The 16,801-nt window shown below is 47.0% G+C and overlaps 1 protein-coding gene across 1 annotated transcript in view; it reads right to left on the reverse strand.

Annotated features, from left to right (window-relative positions):
* Positions 1-184, reverse strand: part of LOC134364472 (leucine-rich repeat-containing protein 37B-like) — a 46,713-nt gene extending 46,529 nt beyond the window's left edge. The window contains exon 1 of the mRNA XM_063080387.1: positions 166-184. Coding sequence (XP_062936457.1) covers positions 166-184 — 19 coding nt within the window. The remainder of the gene's footprint in view (positions 1-165) is intronic.
* Positions 185-16,801: the final 16,617 nt, after the last annotated feature.

Genomic DNA, 16,801 nt, shown 5'->3' on the forward strand with positions numbered 1-16,801 from the left:
AGGGCGCTGGGCCCACTCTGGAGGATGAGCCACCTGGACTAATAGCCATAATCGTGGCCATGTGAGGAGAAGCCGGAGGGCCCAGAAGCGCAGTTGGGACATCATATAAATAAAAAGAAGCTCTAGGGCGCAGTGACCCAGACCAATGCAGTACCCGTTCCTCACTCAGCGGGAGCAGAACCATTAAGGCAGCCCCTGCCATGCATGTGCCCTGAGCAGCCGTGGCCCCACCCCTGGCCTGCCCTTATTTATGACATCACTGTCACTGACAACCTTTACTAGGCTCCTGAGACACAAGGGAGAGCCTTGTCCCACAATCACGGGGCTCAAGTCTCCCTGTCCCCTACAGAGGTGATAGTCACCTCCCGCTGGAACAGCCCCTCACATTCTCAGCGAGGCAGGATTTGGGTCACAGACCTAGGTGGCCCTGGGCCTCCAGCAGCCCATTGGGGTGGGAGGCTGCAGGGCATCCATGGGAGACACAGGGCCTCTCCTCTCAGGATATTCAGAAGTGCTGCTGTGGCTCTGACAGCCTGGACTCATCTTCCACGCTGAACCCTGAGAGCTCTTCCCCTTGGCCGTACTGCTTCCAAGAAAAGCAACTGACCTGCAAAATGAGTGCCAGTCAGGACTGCAGGCAGAACACACATTATGGGTACTTATTCCAAAATATTGCCATTTCCTGTGAACTGTTGTTGGGCTTTAAAAACTAACGCCACCTTAAGTGACATTACAAGCAGCGCCATTATGGGCCCACAAGGGCGTATTAATGTGGCAGCCTAAGACGGAGCTGGGAGGAAGTAGGGTGGGAGTGTGTGTGGGAACCTTGCCTTAGCCCTTATTGGCCAAATACGCGCTTCCGTACTCGAGGTTGCAATAGCTAGGCATTGAGACAGGATGCATGCTCTCTTGACCTTTAAGCTGATAAGATTATGTAAAAAACCTCCCTTCCCCATTTGCCTTTAAAAGCAAGTGCTTGTGTGATAATAAACGGAACTGCTCGACAGAACCCCCGCCACGTCTGAGTGTCCTTTAACCGGGCTGGTTTGGGGCTGGCGGCTGCGCTCACCTCTCTTCACGGCTCTCTTCCCCTGTCTCCTTCCAAAGGGGACAGGAGGGAAAGAGGAATCCCGGGCCATTCGCTCGCCCACCGAAAGGAACGAGGCTAGGGCTGTTCGGGTCGGCCAGCGGCGGACCCGACAAACTGTGTCCTTTGTCCCACGTTTGATAATTAGGTCACCACTCTACTAAGTAGGGGCTACCACGGAACCAGTGATGACTCCAAAATTTCTGTAGGAGGGGTTTTGAGGAATGGGCAATTCAATCTGGGCAAGAGTTTGAATCAGAGTGAATAGCCTTTTACATTGGCAGGGGTAAACATCCCCCACCCCACTGGGCTCAACACAGCCATTAATCTAGAAGTAACAACACCACTTTCAGAGATCTCCTATATGTACATTTGGAGAAGACATTTAGGAAGTTAAAGTCAGCATGTTAAATAATTTCCTTGAGATACTACTGTAACTAGAACCCTGTTCACATCCTTCACAGCCCTTCTTGTAAACTATTTTATTTGTTGTTTATTGTCTGGCACAACCCCCAGCACGTAAGCTCCAAGAATGGGCTTTATCTTCTTATTCCCAGGCCTAGCACGTGGGTTGGCACATAGCACTAGTTTTAAAATGGAACTGATTCCAAGATTCACCTCATTTAGGGATGTGTCAGTTGTTATAATCAGATTTCTGAAATCGGTGATTTATTTCCTTCCTTTCACATTTCACAGGGAGCTACACCTCTTAAAGTTTGAAATTTCCTTGACTGCTTTTATTTAAATTGAATTAACATAATTATTTTACGTGGAAAAAATTTCAAATACATTTTCAGAATGCAACCACTTTCTCTACCTTCTTCAAAACAAAACATTTTGCAACCTTGGGGTGAGTTAAATAATCAAAAATCTAGCCCCGAATTAAGAAACATTTTTACTCCTTTTTTATTATTTTATTTTTTTAAGTTTATTCATTTATTTTTTACATTTTATGATGTTGTTATGGAGCAGGTGGGGGGGAGGGGAAGGAGAAAGGAAATAAGGTGGGAGAAGGAGGAAAGAGGAGGGGCATGATCGAGGCCCATGGCACCCCCCTCATTCCTTCAGGGGAGACAAGGAGGCTTCCAGCAGTGGCTTGGTCATCGCCAGGCTGGTGGCAGGGGGGCGGAGGGGAGGGCATAGTGGAGGCCCTCAACCCCCACTGCCCCTGTGGTGGCTCGGTGGTTGTTGCTGGGCTGGCTGCAGGTGTCGGGGATGAGTCTGTGGCCCCCCACTGCCCGGGGTCAGGAGAGCCCAGGGCACTTCCTGCAACAGCTTGGTGGTCATTGCTGGGCTGGTTGTGGGTGTTGGGGGGCCTGGCTCCAGCCCCTGCCCCTCCCCACTCTCTGGCTTGTGAGCCAGGGGGCTTCTGGTCCTTCTAGGTTTTATAGGTGCTCTTTGGTGATGTGAGACCTTTTGAGCCAGCCTGCACACTGTACTGAACTTTAAGTATGTTTTTCTCACTTTTGCGTTAGACTTGACGTCTGCACTGAACTTACCTTTGTGTTAAATTTGGTGTGGGCCCTGCTCAGTCTCTGAGCTGTGCTGTACTCTCTCTATGGAAACTGCATTTCTTATCTGTTATATTAAACTTGTTCTCACTTTCTACTGTGACTCTGCCCTTGAATTCTTTCCTGTGGCAGAGTCGAGAACCTGGTAAGAGGACTGGGTGGGTTGAGGCTGACTACTGGGCCCCCTGGACCTTACCTCCAACATCAATGATTATTAAGACTGAATTTTTGGCTTCATTATCAAGTTTGTCTTTACCCTACAGAATATATTCCTTCTCAAATATTTCAGGAACAGGTACACAAATTGATTATAAACTAGGCTACACATAATCCTTCAAGTTCCCCAAAGGAGAAATTATATAGGCTCCATACTCTGACCACAGTGAAAGCCCCCCAATTTCTTAAAACTTAAAAAACAACTATACATGTTCCCCCCAAAGAGTTATTGGGTCAAAGACAAATTCAAATCTGGAATAACAGTTTTCCAATACAATGAAAAGGACAGCAATGCATATCAAGGTTTCTAAAATTTAACCACAACTGCATTTAAAAGTATATTCTTAGTCTTAACTGCTTTCATTCAAATAGAACAAAATAGAAAGAGCCTGGCCTGAAGCTCTGAAATTACTTGGTTAACCAGCTGGCCAGTGGCAAAGCTAGGACGGGAAGGAGCCCCTGGGTTCCAGAACCCTTGGTCTTAATGTCTATTCCACACCGTTTCCCCATTTTATTGCTGGCAATTCACCTCTCAACTTCTGTGTTGTGACACTGCAGTCAAGAAGTGCTAATATAACTGACACAAAAGGAGAAAGAAATGGTGGGGTTTTGCTTATTTGAGGTAGGCATTGTAAATACAGAAGGTGGGAAAAACCAGAAGATACATGTATCCAATGAGCACCTGCTCTGTAACAGATACTGTGCAGTGTTCCTTACCGCTGTCTCATTTAATCCTCAAAAAACTCAGCAGAAGGATGTTATTGATGTTATTACCTTCTTTTTGTAGACAAAGAAATCGAGGGTCAAAAGTTGCTAAGGAGAAGCTAAACCAAGGGTTAAAGCAAAAGTCTTTCAGGCCCCCAAGCCCGCACTGTTTCTGTTGCATGATGTGGTCTGTGCCATGAGCAATGGAAGAGAGAAAAAGGGACTAAAAAGCCCCAAACCAAACTAAAACAACAAATAAGTGAACTGAGCAATCAACTCAAGAAGTTAGAAAAAGCACAAGGATGCAGCTCTATTCACACAGCCAAGAGCTGGAGCCAACCCAAGTGCCATCAAGACACAACTTAAAAGAAGAACGTGGAATATGTATACAATGGGATGCTACTCAGCCATAAAGAATGAAATTCTGCCGCTTGCAGCAACATGGATGAGCCTTGAGAAAATTATGTTAAGTGGAATAAGCCAGGCTCAGGAAGAGAAACACCATGTGTCCTCACTCATAAGTGGGAGCTAAAAAAATAAATTAAAAAAGAAAGAAAGATACAACAATCACAATAATTCATTGAACTTTCAAAAGTAGTGAACAGAACTGTGGTTACTAGAGGGAAAGGGGGAGGGGGGCTAGCGAGAAATTGGTGAAGGGTCACAAAGAATGATTACATTTTGTAATGATGAATATACTCAATTATACATAATTATGTTTCAGTTAAAAAACAAAAACACCAAAAAAGAAAAAGTACGAGGAAAACATTTCCAAGGAGAACAGGAGGAAGCAAGGCATAAGAATTAAAGCACAACATGTTTAACTGGATCCAGAGGAAAACGTTGGTGTGATATGTTAAAAATGGAGTTAGGAAATGTGGCGATAGAATCCGTGTATTACATGTTCCACTTACTATGGACCTGGGATCCTTCTCTAGTGTTACATGAGCTAAATTCGCCAAAGTTTCTGGAATGAATTTCTTGCAAGGACAGGCCACTCAGAAGCCAAGGGTCCCCACCAACCAACAGATTCCTTTAATAGTAACCTGGAAGGTGAATTATCCAAGAAGGTAAACGTAACTAAATATTTCATAACAGATTCAAAAGCCCTGCTGCCTTAAAAGCATTGCTAAATACTTTCTTTCATAAAATTATATCCTGCCCTGAGAGAGGCTCTCAGTAGGACTGAGCAGTGCCTATACTTGCTGCTGGCCCTGAGGGCAGAAGGTAAAAAAGAAGTCACATGTTTCTGCCCAGGAAGGTGCCAATGGGAAGCTCCTGGACTGTGCTGTGAACTACAAGACAAGTGAAATACAAGGATACATTTGAAAAATCAGATATGGACCTTAGTGAATGAGTCTGGGTAGTAGAGAGCCAGTAGACATCACAGGGTGGTCCAGTCCAAACCACCCACCTACAAAACTTAAATAGGAACTCACCACCCTGATGGTCAGCCCTGTGAGAAACGAATGCTTCCAACAAGCTGAAATCTGCCTGCATCTACCTTTTCCACTCAACCCTGGACCCCATGCCTTGGGCCACAAGCATTGTACCTTCCTGCAACGAATGGCCAACTGCTGAACTTTGGAGCCAAACACATGTGGGCTCAAAGCCCAGCCCTGCCCCTCTGTTGTGCAATATGCCATGGCAGATGCTGCTCCTAGCTGATTGCTGACGTGCCACACCTGTCTGTCTGCACTTGTAGCTGGTACGTTTGCTGTGATTGTACACATGGCTACTCTGTTATATGTTCCAGTGCGGCCATGCCTGAGCACTTACACAGCACTTACCTACTATTTGATTACTTCTCTTTAGTTTCTCTTACATATTATAGTCAGGGCATTATATTAATTTTTAAACTTATGATCATTCTGAATGGATAAAGAAATTATGATACATTCATACACTGGAATACTACTCAGCAATCAAAAAGTATGAACTATTGTTACACAAGACAACATGGATCAATCTCAAAATAATGGTGCTGAGTGAAAGAAGCCAGACAAAAGAGTACATATTTTATCGTTCCATTTACAGACACTCTAGGAAATGTAAACTGATCTGTAATGACAGAACACAGATCAGTCGCTGCCTGGGAATTTTGGAGTAGGAAGAGGCAGAGAAGGGATCACCCAAGGGCACAAGGAAACTTTTGGGGATAATGAATATATTCACTATTTAGAATGTGACAATGATTTCAAGTGTATAGATATTACATATATCAAAAGTTATCAAATTATACTCTATAAATATATGCAGTTTATTTTATGTCAATACTCCAGTAAAGCTGCTTGAAATATTTTAAAACTACTACCATTAAGCAACGTATATTTTATGAAAAGGGAGTTTGGGGTCTGGCATAGTTGAGAGTCCCAGCATCAAGCAGGGGAGAAGCTTCTCACACTTCCTCATCTTCAGGCAGGCGTGCTGTGCAATTTACCCAGTGGCCACTAGAGGACAGCAGCAGCCCATGTACAGGAAGTGGGGGCTGCAGGGCTCCAGCACAGAACAATTCTCTGCTCTATGCCTTCTGCCTGGCAGGTGGGCATTAATGCCCCCATTACACTCACTAGTAGAGCAGAGATTTGAGTCATAGTCTCTTTGGATCCTGATTCCACCTGTTGGTTTCTCAACACAAGGAGATGTGCAGATGGGGCAGCTGACAACCAGGGAGGCATTGTGACTCATCCAGGCTTGCACACAAAACAGGTCTTGGGCATATCCTTAAAGGAAATGCCTGAAAATTCCTTGGGATTAGTTCCAGTCTTTGATGGCAGTGCCTGACATTCTTTCTCACTCTACAGCCTGTGCTTGTAAGCCCTGCACTAGGCCAGCCATTTGCCCTGGTCTTATGTCCTGTTGTGTCCCCAGTGCCTGTAATAGACTCTCAATGAATAGCTGTTGAGTGAGTGAATGAAGATGCCCTTGTTTCTGGATAGCAGGAACTGGCTGCTCCTGGACCTGTTCACTGTGGAAGATGCTGTAGGCATTGGCCCTGCTGCGGATGTCCAGAGAACAGCCAGCTCTTATGCCCAGGGCAGGAGCCAAGGGTATGGGGATGAGTGGGAAGTGGGTAGGGGGAGGCAGGCAGCTGGTTTCATTCCAGGAAAGTGACTGAAGCAGTTGCCTGTACTCCACCCTGGCAGGAGGCAAGCCCAGTATTGCAAAATCCTGCTGGGTGGGCAGGCAGCATGGATGGGGGCCAGCAGCAGGTAGCATGATTCAGCCACTGAGCTAGGCTGGGGCCAGAATTCCAGTCACAGAACAGAGCAAGCCAAGACTCTCATCCTCACTCTGAGCAGGTGACCAAAGCAGGAACTCAGGCCTGAGGATCAAATCAGAAGCCTTGTGTGTTAGGATTAAGGTGGGTGGAGAGGAATGGAAAACCCCACATATTATTGGCTCAAACAATTTAGAAGCTTATTTGTCTCTTGTCTCTGTTAAGTCATCCCAAGGGAGTCAGTCCAGAGCCAACAGGGTGCTCCATGGTGCAAAGGAGATGACAGAGAGGGAGGACACAGGCTCCCCTGTCTTGTTCCTCTGCTGTTCTCAAATCAGACTTCCACCCTGTGGTACAATATGGCTGCTGGAACTCAACTTTTTCATGCCATATTCCAGTTAGCAGGAAGGAGCAGGGGAAGGAGGAGAGCTCTGTCCTTTTTTAAGGGCAATTTCCAGAACTGCACAGACTATTTTACTCACATTCTTTCTTTCTCTCTCTCTGTTTTTTTTTTTTTTTTTTTTTTGGTGGTCAGCTGGTACAGGGATCTGAACCCTTGATCTTGGTGGTGTTAGCACCGTGCTCTAACCAACTGAGCTAATTGGCCAGGCTGCTTCCATTTATTGGCCAGAACTGAGTCACATGGCCACACCTAGCTGCAAGAGAGGACAAGGAACATAGTCTTCATTTCACACACACACGGGCCTAGCCAAAAATCAGTGTCTGCAACTTCAGAACAAGAGAACATACCTCCAATGACTCAAATTATGACACAGGGCAGAGGTCAACAGGGAACTCACAGCTCAGGCCCAGGCTGCTGCCCTAGGTCCTGGGGCCTGGGTGGGATAGGGTCCTAAGACTCTAGCTGTGGAGACTGGGGAGCTGTAGAGCCCAGCCTCAGGGCCTGGCTGTTGGGGTGGTACCTGCTACTGCAGCAACAGGGAGCACTTTGCAGCTAAGCACAGCATTAGCCCAGGAAGAGGCGTTCACGGTAAGGAAGCAGGCTTGGTCAGCTCATTGTCAAGGACAGGCACAGACTCAGAGGCCAACAACTGCATGATGCTGTGAAAAGCATCCTTGAGATGATGAGTCGGGACCCAGACTGCCTTTTCCCAGGGGGCAGTGAAGTGGCTGATGGCAGCTGCCTTTTTTCTTTATTTAAAAATTTTTTTGCCGTAGAATAACATGCATATAGAAAAATATGCAAATCATAAATGTACAACTCAATGATTCTCCTGAAAATGAACACACCCAAGTAGCCAGCACCTAGATCAAGAAACAGAACATTACCAGAAGGCCGGAAGGCCCCCCCATGCCCCTTCCAGTTACTACCCCTCTCTCTCCCTTCCTTCCCCCTGCCCCCCCACTCTTCCACCCCCAACTCCCAACTGGCATTTTAAAAATCTTTCCAGGTGATTCCAAAGTACAGTATAGTCAATGCTGAGAATCGCTGCTTTTAAAATAATGGTTCTGAAACTTGACTGCACGTTAGACTGAATGTGGGGAACATCTATCTTTTGAAGTAGAAGATAGAATGGAGATAGCTAAGAAGGCAGCGTCGTACCTGCCACTTACCAGCTGACCTGTGTGACATTTGATGAGTTCCTTCACCTCCCCGAGCCTCACCTGTGAAATGGGAACACTGTCACATACTCTGCAGAGTTGAGGCTGACAGAGGATGCTAAGCCCAGGCTTATGTAGGGCAGTATATATGGCAGCTACTATTGTTATTTTTATTAAAAGTGAGCAGCCCTCTCCTTTTTTATGCAGGTGGGACCCAACCTGGGGACAGTGGATACAGGTCGTATTGATGAAAGAGTCAACAGGCTTCGTTGATGAGAGGCCAGGGTCTTTCTAGTGAGCACGGGAAAATGCGAGGGGCAGCAGACATTCCAAGCCAAAGCTGACAGCACCTGGGACCAGCAGCTGTGGATGGACTTGGGCAGCCCAGCTTTGGCAAAGCCAATCCTCCTTCAGCAAGAACTGCAAGAAGCTGACTGGCTGCAGGCTCTGACTCTGAGAGCCAATTATGGAGGAAAAAACAACAGCCTTTGTTGTGCACCTACTATGTGTCAGGCACTGCGTTCATGCCTTTAGTTCTGTGAGGCGAGGAGACTCATCCCTTTTAACAGTAGCGGAGCCTGAAGCTCAGAGTCTGCAGCACCTGCCTTACAGGGTCCTGGGGTTTCCATGACACTGGGACCTGCCTCTCTGTTGGGCTGCACACCTGGTGACATGCTGTGTACATGAATGACCTGGGGACACCTTATTTGATTAGATGCTCATCTCTATTTCTCGAAACAAAAAGTATATGGCTTTTTAAACTGTTAACTACTTAATCTTTTTTGTACTTATTACAAGATAATGTTTATTGTAGAACATATAAAAAATATAAGCAAAAAGGAAAAAATCAAAATCTCTCATTGTCCCATTCTGCAGAGATGACCACTGTCACTATTTTGGCATACATTGTTCATATATGTGAGTCTGTGCACACGTGTGTGTGTGCGTGTAGAACTTTACCAAAAAGGGGTCACATAATACACAGATAATTTGCTTTTCTTTACTTAATAACATATAGTGGCCATCTTTCTATGTCATTGAATATTCTTCTATAACAGCGGTTCTGCATTAGAACTGCCCAGGGAATCTTTTAAAATATTGGTGCCTGGGTTTCACCCCCAGAATCAGATTTAATTGGTCTGGGATGGGGCTGGCCTTTTGGATTTTAAAAAATCCCACAGGTGGTTGCGTTGTACAGCCAAGCTTGAGAGCCACTCTGCTGCAGCATCAGTTCTCACCAGGGGCCTTGCATCCCATCCACTGCAGGGGTGCCCTGTAATTTGACCAATCCCTTTTTCTTGGATATTTAGGTTGGTTCCAATTTTTCATAATTATAAACCTGAAGTTAGCAAACATTTCCTGTAAAGGGCCAAAGAGTACATGTTTTAACCTATGCAGGCTGTAAGATCTCTGTCACAACCATGTAACTCTGCCATTACAGCACAAAAGAAGTGAATGAGCATATTCGTGTTCCAATAAGAGGATATTGACAAAAACAGGTGGTGGCCAGGGTTGGCCTGTGGGCCGCAGTGTGCTGACTCCTGTTATAAACAATGTGAAGTGAGTCTCCTTGAAGTGAAACGTTCTAGTGTGAAATGCTCATTTTCTTGTGACAGTTGTCTTACACTATTTTTAAAAGTAGGATGCTTTTTCAAATGAAACTTTATAAAACTCATGTAAACAACAGGTAAGAGGGCCATTCCGTTAGCATAAATATATTTTATAAATTTAAATATGTTATTTAGAAAGCCATTTAAGGATTATAGATGATGCTGCAGTATTTTGTTTATTTTTAACCAGCCCAGCACCTGTGACATTCGAATCAAACTTTTGCAGAAACAACAAAGCAACTCTGTGGAGCCCTGGTGTCCCACAGGGAACACAATTTGAAAGCTGTTGTAATAGGATACATTCTTGGAAGTGGAACTGCTGGAGCAAATGGCCTGAACCTTTGAAAGACTTCTTTATATGGCAGCTGGGTCCCAAAAGTGAGCGTGCAAGAGGACAAGCCTCAGTGTGCCAGCATTTATCAAGCCTCTACTGTGTTGCACTTGTAGTTATCCCACTGGCCGAAGCAAGTCACATGGCCAAGCCCAGAGTCAATGTGGGAGGGACAAAAAGGGTGTGAATACTTGGTGTCATCCTTCATCGGTGGTCAGCAAACAGTGTCAAAGGTCACTTGTGCATCCCTGGGCCAGGTCACTTGCGCATCCCTGGGCCAATCACTGAGTCAGGCAGAAGAGATACTAAGATTGGCCCAGCCTCATTCACGTGTCCCCTTATATCTGGAGGGAGGGGGACCATGACTGGCAGCTCCCACTGTAACTGGTTGGAATGTAGAAGAGAAGTTCCTCAAAAGAAAGCAAATGGCATTGAGAGCAGACAAAACAGTAAACACCCACTTCCTTGGGGGCACGATGTCTTCACCATTCTGAATACAATTTAGCCAGAGCCAATACACCTTGTGCCTATGGGCCATGTGGGACCTGCTCAAGGAGGGCAGCCCCAGGCAGTTGTCCAGACCTCCTGAACATAATTCCACTTCCAGCCTCCACAAACCCTGGTGCAGGTGACTGGAGTCACTACAACATGTCTTTCTCTTCACCAGAACGGCATTGGATTGGCCCCCCTGCTGAAAAGGTCCTTCACCTTGCAGGATGTGCAGAGTCCTTGAATCTGCCACCAGAGTGTGGAAAGAATCTCCCAGGCTGAGCAGAAGCTGGCATTGCTAAGCTGTTTGGGAGAGAGTGAAGCGTTCATGTCCTGTGCCCTGTGACTTGTGGCAGCAGTCTCCCTCTGCATGCCCACAACACACTACATCTCTGTCTCCCAGCTCCTTCTCACTGGCTTATCATTACTGAGTTTCTCTACCTGTCTTCCTCTGTCTTCACACTCTGCTGGCAGATTCAAGGACCGAGCTCCTTGCAGACACAATTTCGCAGCACTTAGCTGGGCCCAGCTCACGGCAGGTGTGTTTAGTGAATGGGTGAACAAGTTGGTGATTTCTCAACTTCTATCTCGGCCCCAGTGTCCTTTATCTAAGTTCCCCATCTGCACTTCCGACAGCCTGCCTGACAGTGTCACATGCAGGGACAACAGGGCATAAAGCCCCCAGATGGCAGTTCTTCCAGGGGCAGCCAGACTGCCCAAATGGCCCTTCCAGAGCTGGGAAATGCAGACTTGTTGCTGAGGTAGAGGGTAAAAACAGTCCCGTGTGGGTGGCAGCTGGGCCCAGAGGTACTGGCTTCCTTGTCTCTGGAGCAGGGGGAGGCCCCTAGTTGACAGGTCCTCCTTGAGTTCCTGAGGCCCTCCCCAAGCCCTCGGGGCTGTGGGGTCTTTTCCTAACAATAAAGTACCTCCCCCCAAACACACGCACCAAGTGCTGGCAAGAGCTTGACTGTAAGGTCCTAAGGGATTAAATCCAGGCTGTGCCAGTTACCAGCTCTGTGACCACAGGCAGATTTTTCTCCTTTCTGAGCCTCATGTTCTCATCTGTCAAATGGGGCCAATGAGTTCTTTCTACCAAGCTTGCTGTGAAGATTAAATAATGACGATAGCTAATGTTTCACTCTGCAGCCTCACTCTTCCGTCCCTCTGCTCTCCACCAGTTGCTCACCTTCTAGCACATTCTTCAAGAGTAGCTCTGAGGCAAACCAGCACTACCATGTCATGAGGACACTCAAGCAGCACCATGGAGAGATCCAATGGTCAGGAACCAAAGCCTCCTGACAACAGTCATCTCGGAAGCCGATCCTCTATCCCCAGTCAAGCCTTTGGATGACTGTGGCCCTGGCCAACCCCTTGACTTCATGAGAGACCCTGAGCCACAGCCATCCAACTAAGCTACTTCCAGATTCCTGGCCCCCAGAAACTGTGTGAGATAATAAATATTTGCTGAATTTGGGGGTATTTGTGATGCAGCAGTAAATATCTAATACTTACCTTTCAGGGTTATTATAAGAACCAAGAAGTAATACACATCAAACTGCAACCAAACTTGCTGGGACCAGAGGCCCCAGAAAGGGCCGGAGGAGAAGCAGAGGAGGAGGGACTGGGCGGGGAGCCAGGCCAGGCAGAGCCTCACTCCTGACACGCAGGAGTCTGAGAGATGGAAACGCAAATGGACAATGGCCAGACCACATATCAAAATAGAGCTCTGACCCGAAACCTGCAGCAACAGTCCAGGAAGCCACACTACAACCCCTGTAGCAATTAGCCCAAAATGGCCAGGACTTATCAATAATCGACAGCTTCTCCAATTTTGTCCCTACTTCCAATATCCCACAAACTGGAGAAGGCCGAATATGCTCCCTAACCAGTCCTATAGAAAGCCCCCGTTCTAGGGAGCCCCCCGACAGCTGTCCCGAGCAAACAGCCTCCAGTCAGGGCACACCTGAAGCCTCCCTTTCCTCCACTATGACGCTTTCCCACTCCTCTGCCTGCCTGTGAGTCTCTGTCAAATGGAAGTGACAGTGGCTGACTCCCTGGCTATAGCAAGCTCTGAATAAATACCCTTTGCTTCTTCTCATTTGGGTACTTTTTGTTTATTTCCACAAGCCCACGTTCTCTCTCTCCCCTCCTGCTCCCAGGTCAAAGACAGTATCTTCACACTGGCCTCTCCCACCCTAGGTATCCAGAGAAACCAGCTCAGGGATGATGGAAAAGAGGCAGACAGGAATAATTAAGAGTATAGTTTTAGAACAGGACAGATCTGGGCTCAAATTCTGACTCAGATGCTTAACTAGCTGTGTGTTCCTGAGTAAGTCAGTTAAACACTCTGAGCCTCTGTTTCCTCATGTCAAAGGAACAGTCCAGCAGAAACCCAAAGGCTGGTATGAGAATTGAGTAAGGTAATGTACTGAATGCACTGAGTGTATGCTAGGAGCTTAGCACAGGAAAGGGCAGCCATCACACCAGCCTCCTCGCCACTTGCTGGAGGGGACAGGCCCTGTACCGCACACTTCCTCACCCCCAACGCCTTTCTTTGCAACAGACAGCCTGACTTCAGCTGGATGGAGTCGAGGGCATTGCCTCCAAGTTCACGGTATATCAAAGGTCAGGCATTGGTCTCGAGAGACTCCTGCCCAGAAAACTCTGAGTACCCTTGTACCCTTGTGCCAAGCCAGGTTCCCCAGGACTGAGGAGGAAGAGCCAGGCCATTTCCCAATCTGGGTAATCTGGCGGGTGGGCGTGCATGTCTCAGTTTTTTCATGTTTAAAATGAGAATTTTTGTAGCTTGGACACACACACACACGATGTGGCCTCAGCTTCCTTTAGTGTGTAAATATCTGATCCTTTCTTTGGGTCTCAGCCAAGGCATAAAAACTAAGATTCAGAGAGAGCACAAACCAGTTAAGTTTTTAGCTTCCCTGGTGGTCTAGTGGTTAGGATTCGGCGCTCTCACAAACCAGTTGTTTTTGAAAAAGGGAAAAGAAAATAGTCACCCAGCCCTGCTCTTATGCTACTTCTCTCATTCTAAGTCCCCCCCGCCCCACCTTTGATACTTACAGTCTCTCTGGACAAATTCCTGTTCCTAAGTAGCTCAGCAGCCATTTGCGTTGAGATCAGGACATCAGCTGTCTACAAGTTAGAGGCCATGTCCTTCATAAACATTCCAAAGGAGTTAATGACTCAGTCAACTTGAAATTGGGTCCATGGGTGAGAGCTACAAAAATACAAAATGCTGGTTGAGAACATGGCGGTGGACACCTTGAGCTCCACACACTGGTGGGAGGTGCAAAGGAACGGCGCCCGCTTCCGTTACTTCCATGTTCTCTTCATGGCGTTTCACAAAGGGAGTACAGTGATCCGGACCCATTTCATATAATATCCACTTGCACTTAGTAACCTAAGACTGTTTTCTCTCTCTAGACTATGCAAAGCCACTCCCACCGGCACCTGCATCTGAGACTGCCTACTTAATGGGGTGGGGGTGCAGAGATGGACTGTTTAACCCTTGGCTTGCACTTGGAACTCCTTTGATAGCTCAGAGTTGGGATAAGCTCACCCGGGCCATTGGGGGGCAGCTCACACCCACACTGCTTCTTGCTGTGAAGACCTGCCCTCTCCCCACCCCCTGCTTTGGCCTGGGAGTTTTTTCTCACTTTTATGAAGGGTTTTTAATTAGGATGTTTCATTTTGAATGCTATGCTTTCAAAGCCTTGACTGTCATATCTAGTGTTGTTTGTAAAAAACCATATATATAGTGTCCTAGCACAAGCAAAAGTCAATCTTATTATGCTTATTATACCTGTTTTAATAAACTTGAGTTTTGCTGCTAAGAAATCCTCTTTGGGGGCAGAGTGTCTATTTGTGACACACAGACATCAACTAGGCTTTTGGTTTCAGGTTTTTGTGGAAATGTTCTTGCAGAAGTGTCTGTCGGGCTGGGTCACTGACCCCTCTGCCCCATCCTGCGCAAGTCCTGAGTCAGGTAAGTGAAAGAAAAACTGAGTAGCCACCAGCAAAGTGGACATGCTTTATTCTTCAGACACGAGCTCCACCAACTAGCGGTTCAGAGCCGCTGCCTTCCACACTGACATACACAACAGCAGCAACCAGCCAAGGGGTACACGGGCGCGTGCGCACCAACTCTGCTCTTATGTAACTCGTATACAATGAATGTGCTGAATCACACCCAGCCGGATATGAGGCGAGGGGGCCTGACTATACTAACTCCACTTTCTTCACACTCCACCCCTTCAGGGTCCCTCACCATACAATGTGTTTAGAATCTTCCACGATGTTCCCTTAGCGAGGATGGCTGACCCCTGCATCCATATAACCTCCGTACTCATTATACATTCAATATACCTTGAGGTTTGTCCCCATAGCTCTATCCTTTCAACTATTAGCCGCAAAAACCCCACCCATACACACGTCCAGTTAGGAGTCATCACTGGGGTAATTTTCCACAGGAATCCTGCAGCCACACTGGTAGGAAACTCGGTCCATATTCAGCAAGCCAACACACTGGCCACACAAACGTATGTATGTGTCCAGTCGACTCTGGTGTCTGCAGTCACAATACTATGGGTGAAAAGACAAGAAGGTTGCTGGCACCAACAAAGGGAGTTCTCGTCCCTCTGGCAGAACACATGGCAGCTTGCCATACTGGAAAGAATGGCTGCAGGAGCAGGTGCTGCGGCTCCACGCAACAGAGCCTCCACTGGAGAGGGCACACCCTTGTGGGGTCTCTCATTTAAGATCCTGACTGCTGGCTACAAACGCTGTGTCCACCCCTTCAGGGAAGGGGATTGGGTAGTGTAGTGGATTGAATCATGTTCCCCCAAAACTCCCTGAAGCTTGAATTGTGTTCCCCAAGTTTTATGTATTAGAAACTTGGCCCCCACTGTGACTGTTAAGAGGGTGGGACATCCTATTATGGTCATTGAAAGGTGGAGCCTTGAAGAGGTGATTGGATTGTAGGACCGTGCAGTAGTGAATGGATTAAAAATGGTGGTCATGGGTGTGGTTCTGAGCATGGTTTAAAAGAGGAGAGTCTGTCTTTCTCTCTCTGCTCTCTCTGCTTCACCATCTTGCAATGTGAGACCCCTGGGTCACTGTTGCCACGACAAGATGAACTTTGGACTTCCCAGCCTCAGAAACTGTAAGCAATAAATTTCATTCTCTTTATAAATCACCCAGTTCCAAGTGTTTTGTTATAAGCAACACAAAACAGACTAATACAGGCGGACAGCCTTAGTCCCTTTTTCAGACTACTGTACCATTCAATCATTCCCACTGCTTGGGGATGATACGGCACATGTAACTTCCACTGAATGGACCACTGAGAAGCCCACTTCTGTACTTCATGTCCAGTAAAGTGGGTTCCATTATGACTGTCTATGACCAGGGGTTGACCATACATGGCCATAAAGCTATTCAATGCCTTAATAGTGCTTGCCTGGTCTGGAGCCTAACTAGACCATACAAACAGAAGACCAGTAGCCATACCAATGGCTGTGAAGATATACCTGAAATTCTCTGACTTTGGCAGTGATCCCACAAGATCTACCTGCCACCATGTTAGGAGCATTCTCTTCTCAGGTTTTCTGCCTATCTCCATGTGGCACCCAGCGAGCCAATGAAGGGTACATCTACCCATCAGGGGCATTCTTTCTTGGGTTTATGCAGCACCTGGTGGACCACTGACCACACGGTCTTGCAGCCAGCATGCTGCATTCTCTAACGCAGCCACCCAGCTACATCGGCTGCTGGAACTCTCTCCAGACATCTTACCTTAGCCAGTGCATCAGCTTCATCATTGCCTGGACCAGCTAAGGGGAAATGTCTTGTGCCATGGAAAAGGCTTACTTCCTTTCTATGTCCCAATTCCCATAACTCTTGCCACATGGCTTGTCCCCACAGGGGTCGGTGACATACCCGCCACCACTGATATTTCCAAGTATATATCCAAAGGGTAAAACCCTTATATATGACCCACTCACATTGTTTCACATGACCTAGCAACGTTGGAGCCGCCTTGGTTAAATCTGC

The sequence above is a fragment of the Cynocephalus volans genome, chromosome 16, assembly GCF_027409185.1.
Source record: "Cynocephalus volans isolate mCynVol1 chromosome 16, mCynVol1.pri, whole genome shotgun sequence".
NCBI lineage: Eukaryota > Metazoa > Chordata > Mammalia > Dermoptera > Cynocephalidae > Cynocephalus > Cynocephalus volans.